This window comes from Meriones unguiculatus, chromosome 5 (assembly GCF_030254825.1).
Source record: "Meriones unguiculatus strain TT.TT164.6M chromosome 5, Bangor_MerUng_6.1, whole genome shotgun sequence".
Lineage (NCBI taxonomy): Eukaryota > Metazoa > Chordata > Mammalia > Rodentia > Muridae > Meriones > Meriones unguiculatus.
In genome coordinates, this window is record NC_083353.1 from 28,426,765 (window position 1) to 28,442,076 (window position 15,312).

At 44.7% G+C, this 15,312-nt stretch overlaps 2 protein-coding genes and 1 pseudogene across 3 annotated transcripts in view; 1 reads left to right on the plus strand and 2 right to left on the minus strand.

Moving 5' to 3' along the window:
* Positions 1–3,213: 3,213 nt before the first annotated feature.
* Gpr150 (G protein-coupled receptor 150) lies at positions 3,214–5,362 on the minus strand. Of its 2 annotated transcripts, XM_060383586.1 has the most exons (2): positions 4,140–5,362; positions 3,217–4,047 (listed from the first exon to the last, which is right to left on the minus strand). In XM_060383586.1, exons 1-2 carry the CDS (start codon positions 5,095–5,097, stop codon positions 3,746–3,748), a joined length of 1,260 nt encoding a protein of 419 aa, XP_060239569.1. In that variant the 5' UTR covers positions 5,098–5,362; the 3' UTR covers positions 3,217–3,745. The 2 variants fall into 2 exon arrangements, with proteins under 2 accessions (XP_021482661.1, XP_060239569.1); XM_021626986.2 differs by having other exon boundaries at positions 3,214–5,362.
* Positions 5,363–7,127: 1,765 nt separating this feature from the next.
* On the plus strand, positions 7,128–8,019 carry LOC110540171 (trimeric intracellular cation channel type B-like; annotated as a pseudogene).
* A 1,187-nt stretch (positions 8,020–9,206) lies between these two features.
* The window catches only part of Arsk (arylsulfatase family member K), a 30,466-nt gene continuing 24,360 nt past the window's right edge, over positions 9,207–15,312 (minus strand). The window contains exons 6-8 of the mRNA XM_021626984.2: positions 15,081–15,305; positions 13,859–14,083; positions 9,207–11,241 (exon numbers count right to left, since the gene is read on the minus strand). Coding sequence (XP_021482659.1) covers positions 10,922–11,241; positions 13,859–14,083; positions 15,081–15,305 — 770 coding nt within the window. The 3' untranslated portion in view covers positions 9,207–10,921. The remainder of the gene's footprint in view (positions 11,242–13,858; positions 14,084–15,080; positions 15,306–15,312) is intronic.

Genomic DNA, 15,312 nt, shown 5'->3' on the forward strand with positions numbered 1-15,312 from the left:
GGAAAGCAAAGCAGAAAAATATACCTTGCAGATTAAAGGTTCTGTTTGCAGTTAAGGCTACTAAGGGTAGGTTCCTGTTTGCCCTGCTTGCTTGACCTGTCTGCACCCAATGTGCTTGATCACACGGGGGCGGGAGGTGCCCAGGAAGAGCATCAGCAGGTATACTTGCCCCTGACTGGACCTGATGGGAAATGTGGTGGCCTTGTGGTTTTGCCTTTTTAAGCCTCTGCAAAATGTGCCATTTCCTGGGAGCCCAGAAATGGACCTGGCCAGGGGCCATCATCCTGACTTGCACTGAACTAAAGCTTGCTTCAGATGTGGCTCATAACTGTAGAACTGGTTTTTCTCTCGAGAATCTCACGATTAACACCAACTGAAGTTGGTCGTGAAGGCTGTAAAGCACTACCTGGTTCTGCATGGAACTGCTTGCTTCTTCGTGTGAATGAGCCACGCTCCTGCTGTGAGCTCTAACTGCTGTGGGCCACAGAACGCCACGTCATCTCTGCCGTGTGTACTGGAATCCCCTAAAACCACAACCAGTGATGAGAACCACAGTGATGACAAAAATAATGACTGCGTTAAACCACCCAGTCCGTCATGGCTATCAGATGATCCTCTGCACTGTTCCCACATCTCCTGGCTGAACCCCTATCAAAAAGTGTGGCACTGAGGTGAGATTGTCAGATTGTCTACTGCATCTGCTATTGTCTCTTTGAGGTAAAAGCATGTTGCTCACTTTAGTTTTTCCAGTGTTTGACATATCTCCTCGCATAAAATAATTATTAGTAACTATTTATTAATAAATATAAAATTAATGCTGTATCCTGGGCTTGGATTTGTGAAGAAGGTTGTATGCTCTCTTTGGCTGGCCTATTTATTACTGGCCTATCTATTTCAGACCATAATATCCTCATAAGGGTGGAGAGGATCAAAGAAAGCAAGGACCCCTGAAGCACAGTGACATTTATTGTTCAAATTCTGGAGGATGGGAAAGGGCTTCCAGGGGTCCTTTTGGCTCAACCATGGGCATAGTCTTCTGAATTTCCACTCTTCCAGCACAGCACTCAGTAGGGGAGGCTGGGCTCTGGGGGCCAGGAGAGGGGCTGTAAGGAAAGACTCTGTGTGCTGGTAGTGGAGATGACTTGTCCTCCTTCGTTGCTATCATGTTGCCAGCCAGTTGTTAGCAGACTTGAAAACTCTTGAGTATTGATCCTTCTCTTTTAGTTAGCAGCTTGTAAAACCAGGAGCAGGAACTGTAGGGCTTTGATTATTGGTCAAAATAATGAGATCTGAGTTTTGTCTCTGGTCTTTGGTGAAGAAATGGCATTCTAAACTGCCAGGAAGATTATAAGTTTACTCTCTAGTGGAAGAATTTCTGGTAAAAACAAAACAGAAAACAAGACTTGACCTTGTACCCTTCCTTGAGAGTCCAAAGAGCCTATCAATCATCTGGACAAGCATGCCCTTCAGGAAATAGTCTGTTTCAGAAACTCTAAGACATGGCAGAAAGCCTGCCTTAAAATGTAGGTTGGAACAATAGTTTTTGTCCACTGTCCACTTTCAGGCTGTAAGAGTGCTTTCCTCCACACTTATCTCCCTGTCCACTGTCTACCTTCACATCTTAAGAACAGCCCACTTTCCTTGTAATACATTCCAGCTGTCTTCTGCTCTACGCTGTGTGTGTCTCACTCAATCTCTTTTGTGTGGATCACAATGCTAGGAAACTGAGGGAGGCAGAGGCAGGTTAGAGGAACATTTTCACCTCTGGCATTTTGAATGAGCACTAAGGCCAGAAGGTGTTTGAGAAATATACTAAAGGGTCAATTTGACCAAACTATCATGTGCTTTGCATAGTTGACTTTCAGTGGAAATTAAGAATCTAACATTCAGAGCCAAATTCACCTCACATTTAGATAGAAGAACTCATGTCCTCATGTAAGACAGCGGTAGTCTGGCTTCCATCAACAGGTCTAAGCACTGCTTAGAGACAGCTTCTGGGCTCTCATGACCTTCCTTGGACAGACGTCTTTCTGTTATAGCAAGGTCCCTCTGGTGGCAAGAAGGTAGGGAACATGATGTCGAATCCATGGATCGCTGATGCAAGGATACATTCTTGCTGGGAGAAGCCCTCACTAGGTTCTAACAAAAACACCTTTGGGTTATTGCTGGACTGAGCCAGTGGGATGAATGAGCCTTGAGGAGCTGTCCCACAGCTGCCGTTTCTTGGTAGCGCTCAGCTGGATAGGTCAGCCTCTCTGGGGAAGATGATGCCAAATGTTCAAGTGGTACAAAGGAGGACGGACCTAAGTCCCTTCTGTCACAGCCTCCTGTGGGCTGAACTGGTGTATCCGAAAGAAGAATAATTCTGGAGGAATGTAAGGCACACTTAATGAAGATTCCCTTTAGCTTACCTTCTATGCGACCTACCTATACCTGACTCATCATAAACCATGCAACAAACCTGTAGAGTGCCTCCTATGTGTCACGTGTTGTAGAAGCATGCAGATATAACCACAAACAAAACACAATCCGCGGAGGTCATTACTTGTATAAGTGAGCTTAAGCCAGTCCCTTTCCCTCTGTTTCTTAGAGGCACCTTTACTTACAGACAGGAAACCAGGAAGTGTGAAAGCTGTCAGGTCTCAGGTGCTAAGCATGTGGTATAGAGCTTGGACATACTGCGCCTCCCCCAGACGAGAGGACAGTTAAGAGGGGCTCACGCATCAACTGTTTCCTGATTTAGTTCTGTCCAGTCCACATGAATAAGCCAGGCATTGTTTTGTTTTGTTTGAGACAGGGTAGCCCAGACTATTCGGGAACTCACTATGGAGTCTGCAAGCTAACGGTTCTGCTTGAGAGTGCTGGGGTTGTAGGCAGGGCCTCTGCACCTGCCGGGTTTGTTTTTATGTAGTTCTGCTCACCTCAGCAGGGCACCTGCTTTCTCCCGTAGATCTCCTTGACACTTGAACAGTGAGCCCCACCCTGGCATGTTGCCTTACCATTTTCCTTGTCTACTTTGCCCAAGGCTTTGCCCTTAGAAGTTCAATTTGGACAGACTTAGAAGCTGGTCTGGGCACAAGAGCTGTGTCCTACAGAACAAGGCACACTGGGAAGGACTAAGGGAAGCTTGATGCTCTCCTCCTGCACTCTCAGTTTCTGTTCTATGGACATTTCACTGGAAACAAAAGCCACACCGATTTTCTCCCCAGAAAACACATTACCATGTTAAAAAAAATGTTCTAGCTGCTCTGTGGGAAATGTTTTTATTTTTCAAATGCTATGTCTCTGAAGTGTCAGAATGATTACTTTTCTACAGCATCGCTAGTAGGACTCCTAGTCTCCCAGGAAGAGCCTTATGGGGATTATCCTCTCAGAAAGAACAGCAAATTTGCTGCTTGCCAAAGATGCACTTGAGTTAAGCACAATTCAAAATTAACAAAAATCATAACACAGCAGCGAAGGAAAATTTGCCAAGTTGGTTAAAGTAGCTGGTCTTATCTAGAACACAATGGGAGTATAAAAGAGAATTGCAAAAATTATAACTCTAGATCTTGCATGGTCTTTAACAACTTTCCAGGAGTTTGGCCTCCAAATGGGCAATATGAGAGGAACTGGAGGGAAGAGAACAAACTGGATGTGAAAGACCTGTTCTTATTAAATGGACGTACGACAGACAACATGGAGGAAGCAGACAGGTTCAGGGGTCCTGGAGACAGATCGACTCTTTGTGATCTAGGCAGACCCCTTACGCCCAGTGTTGCCTGGAGACTGTGCCACAGTGACAAGTGACAAATGTCTGTGCAGCAGCTCCTAGAAGGCACTTTCGCAGGAGCAGGGCGGAGGTCTGGGACGGGGCGGAGGTGGGCGCAGGCAGCCCTGGTCCCGCTCCTCCCTCCGGGCGTGGTGATAATGGGGGTGGGGCCAGCGGTAGCGGTGGAGGGCCTGGTGGTCCCCAGCCCCATCGCTGGTCTCGCCTTCTCCCTCCCGCTGGCAGCACACAACTCCCAGGCACCTCCGCAGCCGCCGCCAGAACCGGCAGTCGCCTGCCTGGAAGAAGAGGTAGACGTAAGGGTTGAGGGCACTGTTGGCCACCTCTACGACGCCCATCGCCACCACCAGGCCCTCTCCCTCCCAGTCACCCGCGGGTCCCGACGACCAGGCGGCCGCCAAGCGGGCAGCGAAGTAGGGCAGCTCGCAGCCCACGAAGAGAAGCACCAGCGCCAGGCTCATCTTGAGGCTCTGCACCTTGGCGTGGGGCAGCGCGTTGGGCAAGGGGCCTCGGGCTGGGCTAGCCGGCCAGGGCGCCCTTGCCCCGGCAGCTTGAGACCCGCGCTGCCACCACACACACAGCAGGTGGCCGCAAGAGACGCCCATGATAGCGGCCGGCGCGGCGAAGCCCACGAAAGCCTCGTAGGTCGCGTAGACCTGCAGGTGCCAGCGCGGCAGGGGCGCGAAGATGCCCATGCAGCGACGCTCCCCGAGCCAGGCGCTGGCAGCCGGAGACGGCGGAGCGCCCCAGCGCACCACGAAGGCCGGCGGCAGCGCCAGCAGCAGCGCCAGCAGCCAGCCCAGGGCGGCCAGGGCGCGCGCCGACAGCCGCGGGCCCTGCGGACGGCGCACCGCGAGCTGGCGCTCGAGGGCGATGAGGGCCACCAGGTGGGCGGAGGCGCCCCGCCCCGACGCCTGCAGCAGCTGCGAGAGGCGGCAGGCCAGGTCGCCGAGCGCCGGGCGCCGGTCGCCCAGCAGCCCCCAGGCCAGCTGCGACAGCGCGGTGCCCCCGCACGCGTACAGGTCGGCCGCCGCCAGCTGCACCAGCAGGAAGTCCATCTGGCGACGCTTGGGACCCGGCCAGAGCCGGCTGCCGCCGCCACACAGGCGGCACAGCACCGTGGTGTTGCCCGCCACCGCGGCCACCAGGATGATCCCTATGAAGACCAGGTGGATCCGGTGGCTGAGTGGCCCGCGTGGCGGAGACTGAGGTCCCGGGACAGAGGCTCCCTGCCCCGAAGTCAGGTTGAGACCCCAGCTCGGCAGAATAGGTATGGAGAGGTTGGAGGCGGGAGGCAGAGCCGAGGGGCTGAAGGAATCCTCCTCCATCCTTAGTCCGGAAGAAGGAGAGGTAACGCTGAGGGCTGTACTCCCCCAAAATACCAAAGAGGAGGCGAGGGGGTGGGGGCCACCGCTGGGCCTCTGCGACTTCCCAAAGTTAGTTGAAAAAGCGCACGCATCCAGGGCGAGATGGGTTCGGGTAGCTTTGCGCTTAGTTGTTTTTATAGGCTGCCCTCGTCATTTGTCACTCAAATGTGGGTTGTACATTCGAGGAACACACATGATCCTGTTCTCCACCTTCTCCGCATCTCGCCCCCTCCCCCAATCCCAGCAGAACCTCGTCTAATCCATTGGGCCGCCCCAAGCGGGCTCGGTGGACCCCTGGGCTCCGAAAACCGTGCCCTGTGGGTCTATGGCCAGACAAAAAAGTTGTGTGTGTGACCACTGCAAAGGCTAATTAATGTTAACTCAGAAGCAATAGAAGAGATAGGAAACTCCTGCCTGAGAGTGCACCCCTCCCCCACCAATTAACTGTGATTGTTAGAAGGAACAAAGATACAGATACTACTTTTGATTAAAAAAAAAAAAGGAAAAGCAAAAAGACATTTTGTAATGCCACAGTCTGCACTAGCTTGAGCAACATAAGCGCGCGAGAAACCCGGCAGGGTTCTCCCATTTCTCCCAGAGGGTCAGCGAGGCAAGCAGTCCGCCACAGAGCTACTCCCCACCTCTAACGTTCCTGACTGGTTTCTGAGCAGGTGTTAGGTAAATCTCTGATGAGGTTATACCTTCTTCTGCTTGCAGTGAGAGCGGTTTAGTCGTACTGTTGCCTGGCAATTAGGAGCAGCAGAGGTTTGCAGATGCTTTCCAATACTCTCATTACTAGAAGCAGAGCACGGCAGCGGCTCTCCACTCTCAAACTCATTTTGCCAGTCTGAGGAGGGCCCTAACAGGTTTTTATACAAATGGTGGTTCATGCATTGAAGCCCCCTGGTATTTCAGTCCAGTGAGGGATGTGTCATGCAGGCAGGCTCCTCTTTCCCCGGATTCTGTTTTCCAGCAGATGGGAGGTTGCTAGGAGGGACTACGCCTCCGATAAGCCCAGAGAAAAGGTGACTAAGAAAATGATACCGTGGCCAATTTTTAAAAAAGAAATCAGCTCACAGGAAATGGTTTAGCTTTAATGCTGCTGCGTTTAGCCCTACCTCACAAACACATTTCAGCTTTCGCGTTGGAAGCCTCTATTTGTCTTTTGTGCACCCATCACATTAATCATGGTGAAAGCAGAATTGCTCCTACTTCCTGGTCATGGGCCAGGGAGGTGTGGGTGTCTGCTGCTGCTTCCCAGGCTCTAGCAGTGTTTGCATCCCGCAGGTGCATGAGCGGGGAGGGCTTGGTGGGATCCTTCCCTGCTTCTTGCTCTAGGAATCCGATTCTCTAAGGTCCATCATTTTGATTGTAGATATTTGTTATTTTCATTATACGTCCAGTGCCTCATGCTGTTCCGGATACATGGCAGATAACCAGTAAATGTGTCCAGTGACTATATTTTGGTGAATATATAATGCACGTAAGATAAATTTGAGCAAAGTTCCAGGCTTCACTATTCATGTATCATATAAGATGCCTTTCATATTGGTGCATTGTCTTCTAGAGGAGCCCCAGCAGGATCAGAGAGTGTGTCTGTGATGATGTCTTTCTTTGCTGGGACGTTGCAGGAAGAGGTAGAATGCCAACAATGGAGAATTTTAGTCCTGATTTCATTTTCACACTCCTTCCACAGGGTTTGTCCAAGGTATTTTTCTGGGTACAGAAAAACTGTACCCAGTGGTCCAGTCTTTTCTCTCTGAGCATTACCTACAGCCAGTGTCTCCCCAACCAAATGTTAGTTCAGTTATTTCTCAAAGTAATTCTACAGTTTGTCGGAATGTTCTCATAAGGTACAAAGCAAAATTCTACCACCAAAACTTCATTCCACTGAATTTTAGAAAGACTGGATAAGATACTGACTTTAAAAAATAGTTGTTTTCTAGGGAACATGGCAGCAACAGCTGCTCAGGCTTCCAGAATCAGTTGTGATGGAGTAACGGTGGGATGGGCTGACCTTGGCCTTCTCCCCACATCTGTGTTCTTCTTTTCTGACATCACCTACTACCTGGCATTGGCAATGGCACTGAAGCAGTGACCAGGGTATAAGGATGTGTATTGGCCCTTTTGGGGGACAGGAAATGCTGGGAATTGGATCTAGGGTTTCATATATGTGAGAAGCGAGAAGCAAGCAAACAGCAGCAGCAGCATGGAATAATTCCCTGCCCAGCTGGTTGAGAGATATGTTCTTTTGCTTTGGTGGAGAAATTTTATCCTGTACCCTGCTTGCAGAGCCTCCACTGAGGTCTCTTACAATCCAAACTAATATTTGACGGGCACCTTTAATCTGGTATGTTATATTTTTCCCCCATCTGACTCAGTTTCCCAGGGCTATTAATTTCTACCCATTTGACTCCTAACTGCAGAATCAAAGGAGTGATCAGAACTTGGAAGGGGTTAAGTATAGTCACACATGCTAATAGCTATCACAGAAGAGGCTAGCTTTTGGATGGGCCCAGGGTGCTGTTACAATTTACAAACAATTGCTGAAAGGAGGAGACTGGAAACCAGAAAGCAATGAACAGCTGGAGATGTCCATCCCTTCCAAGGTAGCCCTGCTGGGGTCAATATCTTTACATTCCAGCTTGGTAAAGCATCTGGCAACATCAAAGCATAATATCATGCATCTTTCTCATGACCATAAAGGCAATCATGGTGACAAAGGATTTTGCTGTGACTCTTGCTCTCTGTGAGGATACCTCACGTCAGATGCTGTTTGGCTGGGAGCAGCAGTATTTATCATGTGAAAGGAAAAGTGAAGCAAAACCACCTTCTAATGATACTGACTTATCAGCTTCCAAGCCTGCCAGAGGCTCCAGATAGTACTATCAAGAATTTCTTGTAGTAAATAATAAAAAAAAAGTGTTGAGCTTTATAGCGCTTATTATTAGTCCTGTGGTATTATTTAACCAGCTATCACAAATAATAAGACCCAGACACCTGTTAGATTTTATAAATGCCTGATTTACCTGGGGCTAGACAGATCTTCCACCTACGCTGGCTCAATAACCTCACCATCCATCTCCCAAACCCCATCCACTAATCCTCCTCATCTGGTTTACCTTCCATCCATAATTCCATGGTTCTTGCTTGTATTCATCTGGGCCTTTCCATGCCATTAGTGGAGTCCTTCCTCTTGGCCCCTTTTCTCCACATTAACCCATCATGGTGTCCTTCTTTCTCCTCGCTTCCCCTCCATCTGTCTCCCACGATTCTCCTGTCCTCTCCAAGCCCAGGAACCTTAGCCATGCCTACTTCTTTCTGCTCTGCCCAGATACAGGCTGTTTAATCAATATATTATATCAACCAGATATGACTTAGGCAGATTTACACAACAAGGATAGGTTTACATAAGATTGTGCTTTTCTGAGCAGGAACAAGATCTTTGGGGCCAGCAACACACCGCAGCCAACCCCCAACAAGAATTTGTGGTGTACACCTTTAATCCCAACACTTGGGAGGCAGAGGCAGGTGGATCTATGCCAGTTCAAAGCCAGCCTGGTCTACAAAGTGAGTAAAGGACAGCGAAGCCTACAGAGAGAAACCATGTCTGGAAACAAAAACAAAACAAAACAAAACAAAATAAAACAACCAAAAGAAAACAAAAAAAGAACTTGTGAGTGAATAGCGAGCTCCAGGCCAGCAAGAGCTACATAGTGAGATCCTGTCAGAGAGAGAGGTGGGTGGGGGATCCGAGACACCCAGTAGAGTCACCAGACAGCCACTGTGATAATTAACAAACTTTGATAATTCCAAATTTGTATGGAAATAGTAACAAGACTGGCTGGGACACAAGAGACTAGTCCATGAGGCACTGGGCCCCAGATCAACAGGACAGACTGTGAGAAGCAGAGGACTCAGGAAGGACATCTGGATGGGGCCTTGGCTCAGTCAAATCAGTGGAGGGAAAGATGATGCATTTAACCTAAGATGTGATATAATGAAATGCAGTACGAGAAGATACAGTTACTAAATAAAAGGTCCATAGTTTAAAAACCACAAAACAAAGATTCATTTTAAAATCATAATTTTAAAAATTTTAATTTTAAAAATCATAATCTTTATTTGATACAAAGATTTATAAATATGTTACAAGAAAATACAAATTTCTAGATGTAAAAAATTCTAGGTCAGTATCAAAAGATAAACTAGGAAAAATATTCTTGTACTTTTAAAAATGTTTGCTTGCTTATTTTTAAAAATTTTCTGTGCATGGGTGTTTGGTCCATATTTATGTCTGGGCATTACATACATGTTTGCTTGGGGCCCCCAGAAGCCAGAAAAGGGTACTGGCTCCCCTGAACTGGTGTTACAGACAAGTTGTGAGCCACCATGTGGGTGCCAGTGATTGAATCTGAGTTCTCGGGTTGAGTAGCAAGTGTTCTTAACCACTAAACAATCTCTACCCCCCCCTTTTTTAGCCCTTTTTTTTCCTCTTTCATTTTTCACAAGGCTAATACTGTCTAAAGCATGCATGTAACAGAAAGACAAGGCTAACAACCAATAGAGAAAATAGCCAATAATTGACATAGAAAAGGTCATCCTGTTGGAAAGTCTAGTGCTTACTAGATGTATGAAAAAAATGTCAGCACTCACAACTAATAAAGGTAAAATATCTTTGTTTTATGTGCTCTTTATTGGCCTGAGAGGTGTGGGCGTGCATTTCTGGTGGGAAGGACAACTACTAGAACTGCTTTAGAAGTAACTCGGGGAAAATCTGTAGAATTTTATAGATTTTTGCTCAGCAATTTTACTTCTCAGCATCCATTGTTAATTGAAAATAGTAAGCCAAATCACAATATGTGAGAAGAAACACTATAAACAGCATATTACCAATTGTGAGTATGCCTGCATTGTGTGTAAAGAATATATTAATTTGGTTGGTGGCAAATATACAGCGAGTCCACAAAATGATATAAGTAACGGGAGTCATATGCCCTTGAGAGGAAGCTGACTGAGAAAGGAAGGAGGCGTCTTGTTCTGCCTTTTGAAGCTTTACCTTTTGCAGATAATCTTTTTTTTTTTAAAACAAAAGAAATAAACGCAGCTATGCCCACAGTCTAAGTCCCATTAAATAGTTCTAACATTAAGTACATCCAAAGAGTTACATCAGCAACAAATAAATCATGAAGCATCATAAGTGATAACCAACAGTTGTTAAAAATAGTTCATATTCTACATTGCCCAGAGAAACAACAAGAATGCTTGCTTTTATCCTTTAAATACTTCTGTCATTAAACTGTCAGAGATCTGAAACAATAAAATCTTAGTACAACCAGTTTTGAAAATACGTAGTTCTGTAATCACTGGCACTTAAGATATAGTACATATTTCAAAGTAAGTAAAATTAGCAATTGCTAAAGCTGTTTCAGTTTAATATTTATCTACATATTCATGTAGATAATGAGAAAGTTTTATTATTGTCTATTACAGCAAACTCTCTTGGACATCCTGGCAGTAAAATGATGACATGGAATCTTTTAATATTCTTTAATGCTTAGGCCTTTTGCTGGGCAGACTCCAGATAGCTTTCTCGCTTAACCCGACTTATCCTGCATTATGTCAGGTCATGCGGCTAGCACTACCTCTCTGCTTTGCTGCAGTCAGTTCACTAACCTCCGTGCCCACTGGTGAGTCTCCTGCGTTTGCCTTCCTCTCCCAGCATATCTCTGTTCGTTCTCTCTCTCTCTCTCTCTCTCTCTCTCTCTCTCTCTCTCTCTCTCTCTCAGAAGTTCCACCCTTCACACAGTGTACCCCAACAGTCTACTGCTCCTGAGTCGGCAGTGAGCCACTGTTCGATTGCTTTTTCATACTTCCTGGGTTCTTTTTGCCAATCTTGATGCCACCTAAGGTGTGCAATAACATTTGAGTAATTCTGTCCTACGCTTTGTTTCCACAACATAAACTGCTCTCTATTGTATTGATGGACAGAAGCAGTCACTTTAGAGTAGTTTACAACAGAACGAAGCTTCTGGTCCAAAGAACGAGTAATTTCTGGAAAATCTGTAGCAACGTTTGTTAGCTCATCTGGATCTGAGGAAAGATCTGAAAGAAAAGAAATAAAGTAGTTACACACTCAAATCATTTTTTAGACTCATTGCGACAGATAATGTATTAGGATTTATTTTCCTTTTCCTTTCTTAGTATAAGAGGGGCAGTATGCATTCACATGCCACACACTGACCTTTCATTTAGCAGCACACCACATACACAACCATGTCCCCCTGACACTACATGTCTTGATTACTCACAGCCATCTTAGGCCAATGATCGCCAAGCAAGCAATGGCTAGGGATAATATACCAAACAGCACTCCTGTTAATGAATGACCAAATATCTTTTTGCCATCATCCTGCCATCCCACTTTTTTTTTTTTTTTTTGCTTATGTACTCTTTGATGCCAAAAATAGCCAAATCCTCATAATTTTTAGTAAGCTGGCTTAGAATAAACTTTTCCTGTTTCTTGATCTTAACAATTATACTTATAAATGCCTTAATTATAACCACTTTTACATTTCTCAGTTTAACAATTCCTCATACGAGTAAACCCTGTTTGTTTTTTTTTACTAAATCTTATTTTTTTTAAAGCAGCCTGTTGTTTAGAATTCTCAAAGTTACACTAATCAATACTGTCCATTTGAGCAATACGACACAAAAATAACTACTTTTCTCAACCAAAACCAGTGAGAAATGATGACAATATTCTCAATAATGTTTCAGATCCACACATGTTCTTTTACATGGGATGGGAACACAGAGGATGTAATTTAGAATACCAATTCTACTGGATAAACAGCAAGTCAAAGACTCATGAGCATTAACTTCAGAGAATAAGGAAAACTGAGTGGGGAAAAGTCTGTACGGGGCTGTTTGGGTACACTGGTCAGGAGATGCCTGAGGCATATGTAACTTTACTAGCTAGCTAAAGATAGCACCTCTTTAGTAAAGAGCAGTCTGTAAATAAATGCTAGACAATACTATCATAGTTGGTGCACCTATGACCCTTCAGTCACATTTGTCTTTTACAGAATGTTGTAAAGAGAAAATTTTCACCAACTGTAAAGATGTAAATGGATTTTCTTTAGTAATTTAGTAACTCATTAATCTAATTAAAGACAAAGTGTTGTGATGAGCTGAGGTGGGAGGAGAAGGGAAGAGAGGAGGAAGGCTTTTTGTTGAGAGAATATTTGTGTATTTTATGGATGCATCGCCTGTTATTTAAAAAATCTGATGGCCTATCACTTAGGCAGGAAATAGGAGGTGTTATATCTGGCAGGCAGAAAGGATTATGGGAGAGAGCAGGCACAGGAGATGCATCCGACAAGATGGGAGGAGGACAGAAGCATAGTACCTGAGCAGAGGTAACCAGTTATGTGGCAAAACGTAGATTAGTTTAACAGCCTATTTAAAGTTATGAGCTAGTCAGAGAAGAGCCTAGCTATATGGCCTAGGTAACTGTAAAACTATTTTGAGTCTCATGATTCGTTATTGCTGGAGGTCGGGGCTGGGAGGAAAACCACCAACAGCTTTTCAAGTTGAGAAAGGATGACGAGATCAGAAGCTAGGAACAGACAGCAGATTGTAATACTACTTTTCATCAATGGTCAAACAGGGGGGGGGAATCCTTATAGAGAGCTAGGATGAGCCTTTAGGATTAGCTGTTGTGAAAGATTGCTTGATTACATGGCACTAAGCTCCAGGGACTGTTTGGATGTGGTTAGGTTTGCTGGGCTTGGTGGAGGAGCTCTGTGGATTTCATTTAACAACATCTGTGAGTTCCATTTAACAATGTCTAATATATATGAGTTGCTCCACTGGAAACCAGGAATCCCTGCTTAAGGAAGTTTGGACCTAAAGAATTATTTGTAGCTAATAATTTTATTATTTGTAACTATGATGCAAACTTAAGAAGCAATAAATATTAAAAATGGCCTTGACACCTGTTTTATGTACAACCTGGGACAAAAGAAACACTCTAAATCAAAAAATGCTGTTTAGAAATAAATTCACAGAGAGTTATGCTAGAACGTATTTTCATACAGTGGAAGGAACCAGGGGTTTGCAGTTGGGCCCATGCTGAACTTTTAGTTTTATAACTTCCTAGTTCTGAGGCCCTGCACAGGTAGCAGACTTTCTCTGACACCACTTTTCTTCTCTGTAAAACTAAGAGAATGACTCAATCCCATAAGGCTGTGGTGAGCCTCAAATAACGTATTGAGAACGTACGGATGTCCCAAGAGTGAGGCAATAATCATTTAGAGTCGATGAAACCTAGGTGTATCATTACACTCGAGGTATTGACTGGTGAAACAAAACAAGTATTGGGAGATCCTACCAGGAAGCAGGGTTGAATGAGCCCTGGGTAGCAGGCCTCACTATGCTGTCTCTGGTTTCAGGTGCTGATGTGTGAAGAAGCTGCTCCTCTTTTATTAGCTGAACACTGACAATTCATACCACTAAACACTCTTTACCATCAGCGGTCACAGGCTACACAGTACATGTGGATTTATAAAGAGGCTAGATGTAAACACTTACTCTAACATGAGGCTGAACCACTGTAGCCTATCCCAGCATGAGAGGCAACAGGTACTCATTTATTTTAAAAACGATTCCTGAAGCTCTTGAGCAGCTCCCGCCACTTAAACTATATCAAGAAGCTCACCAAACAGCTGAGGCTGCACTGACACACCATCAGAGTAGGCGATGTACTTCCAGCGGTCAGTTCGGAGCATGTAGGTGGAAGCATTTGCATTGCATCCATGGAACTCACTCAGAATCCAAGGTGGACGGTGGGTTTGGAATGTCTGCTCACTTGTAGATGCTTCTGATGACAGCGTCAACAAAGAGTATCCACTTAGGGTCTGAGGCACAGCAATCCCAGCAATGTCTTTGGAACAGAAGTAAAGTGGTCTTTTTGTTGTTGTTTTTCCTTCACTACTTCTGGAGTTATGTGATCATTTAGAAACATTTATATTTCCTCACCACTAAGTATTGCAGACTAGAGATAATACATGGATTTGTAACCTGACTGCCTACACTGAGGTGCTCACTCTGTGAACCTTGTTACCTTGAGTGAGTTAGTAACTCCTTTGGCTATTTCCTCATTTCTACAAGAAGTATAATAGTACTTCTACCTTAAATGTCCATTTTCGGTGAATGAACCAAAAGTTAAAATTTGAAAACAATACTTGGCACATAAGGCCCACAGTCAAAATTACTTTATGTGAGGCCAGCCTGGTTTATAGAGCAAGTTCCTGTATACAGAGAAACCCTATCTCAAAAAACCAACCAGTGGCAGGCTCTTTCTGCCTTATGGATGTAGATCAAGATGTCTCAGCTGTTCCTGCCACTTCACTGTGCTTTTACTCCACCATCATAGACTCTCACCCTCTGAAAACATAAGCCAATTAATGTTTTCTTTTGAAAGTAGCCTTGGCCATGGTGCTTTGTCTCAGCAACAGAAAAGTAACTAATGCCTCTTGTAAAAAGTGGATAGAAGATTCTATAGTGGAAAAACTTATATTTTAGGGAGGTAGTGGTAGAGTTGAATATTGTGTATATTATATATATACATATATATAATATATATTATAACTTTATGTTATAAAATAACATAAAGTTATTTTTCATAATAATATAAATAGTATTTACTCAAAGTGTCTTAATTTATAGTCATATCCTAATTGTGATTCTTTTGAAGAGAGAATGACCAAAGTGGATGAAGGCCATAGGAACCCGAGGGCCATTGTCCTTGCTCTTCAGAGTATGAATCTGACACAGAGAGACGCTCAATTTAGGAAGATTCTGAGTACTTCTGTTTGTTTTTTTCCCCCCAGCATTACAAATAAATATCTCCACAATCACTTACCAAGCACAGTACTTACCAAGCATAGTAGGGTAAATATCCACAAGAGAAACAAAATTTGGTACTTGTAGGTTGGCCTTAATTCCTGGTCCCATCATCAAAAGAGGAACATGGGCACTAGCTTCATACATACTCATTTTATAAAACTGGCGGTGTTCCATGGCCATCTCTCCATGGTCTGAAGTATATATAACAATAGTTTTCTGAAGGAGATCTAACTTGTGAAGAGCCAAAATAATTTCACCTATTGT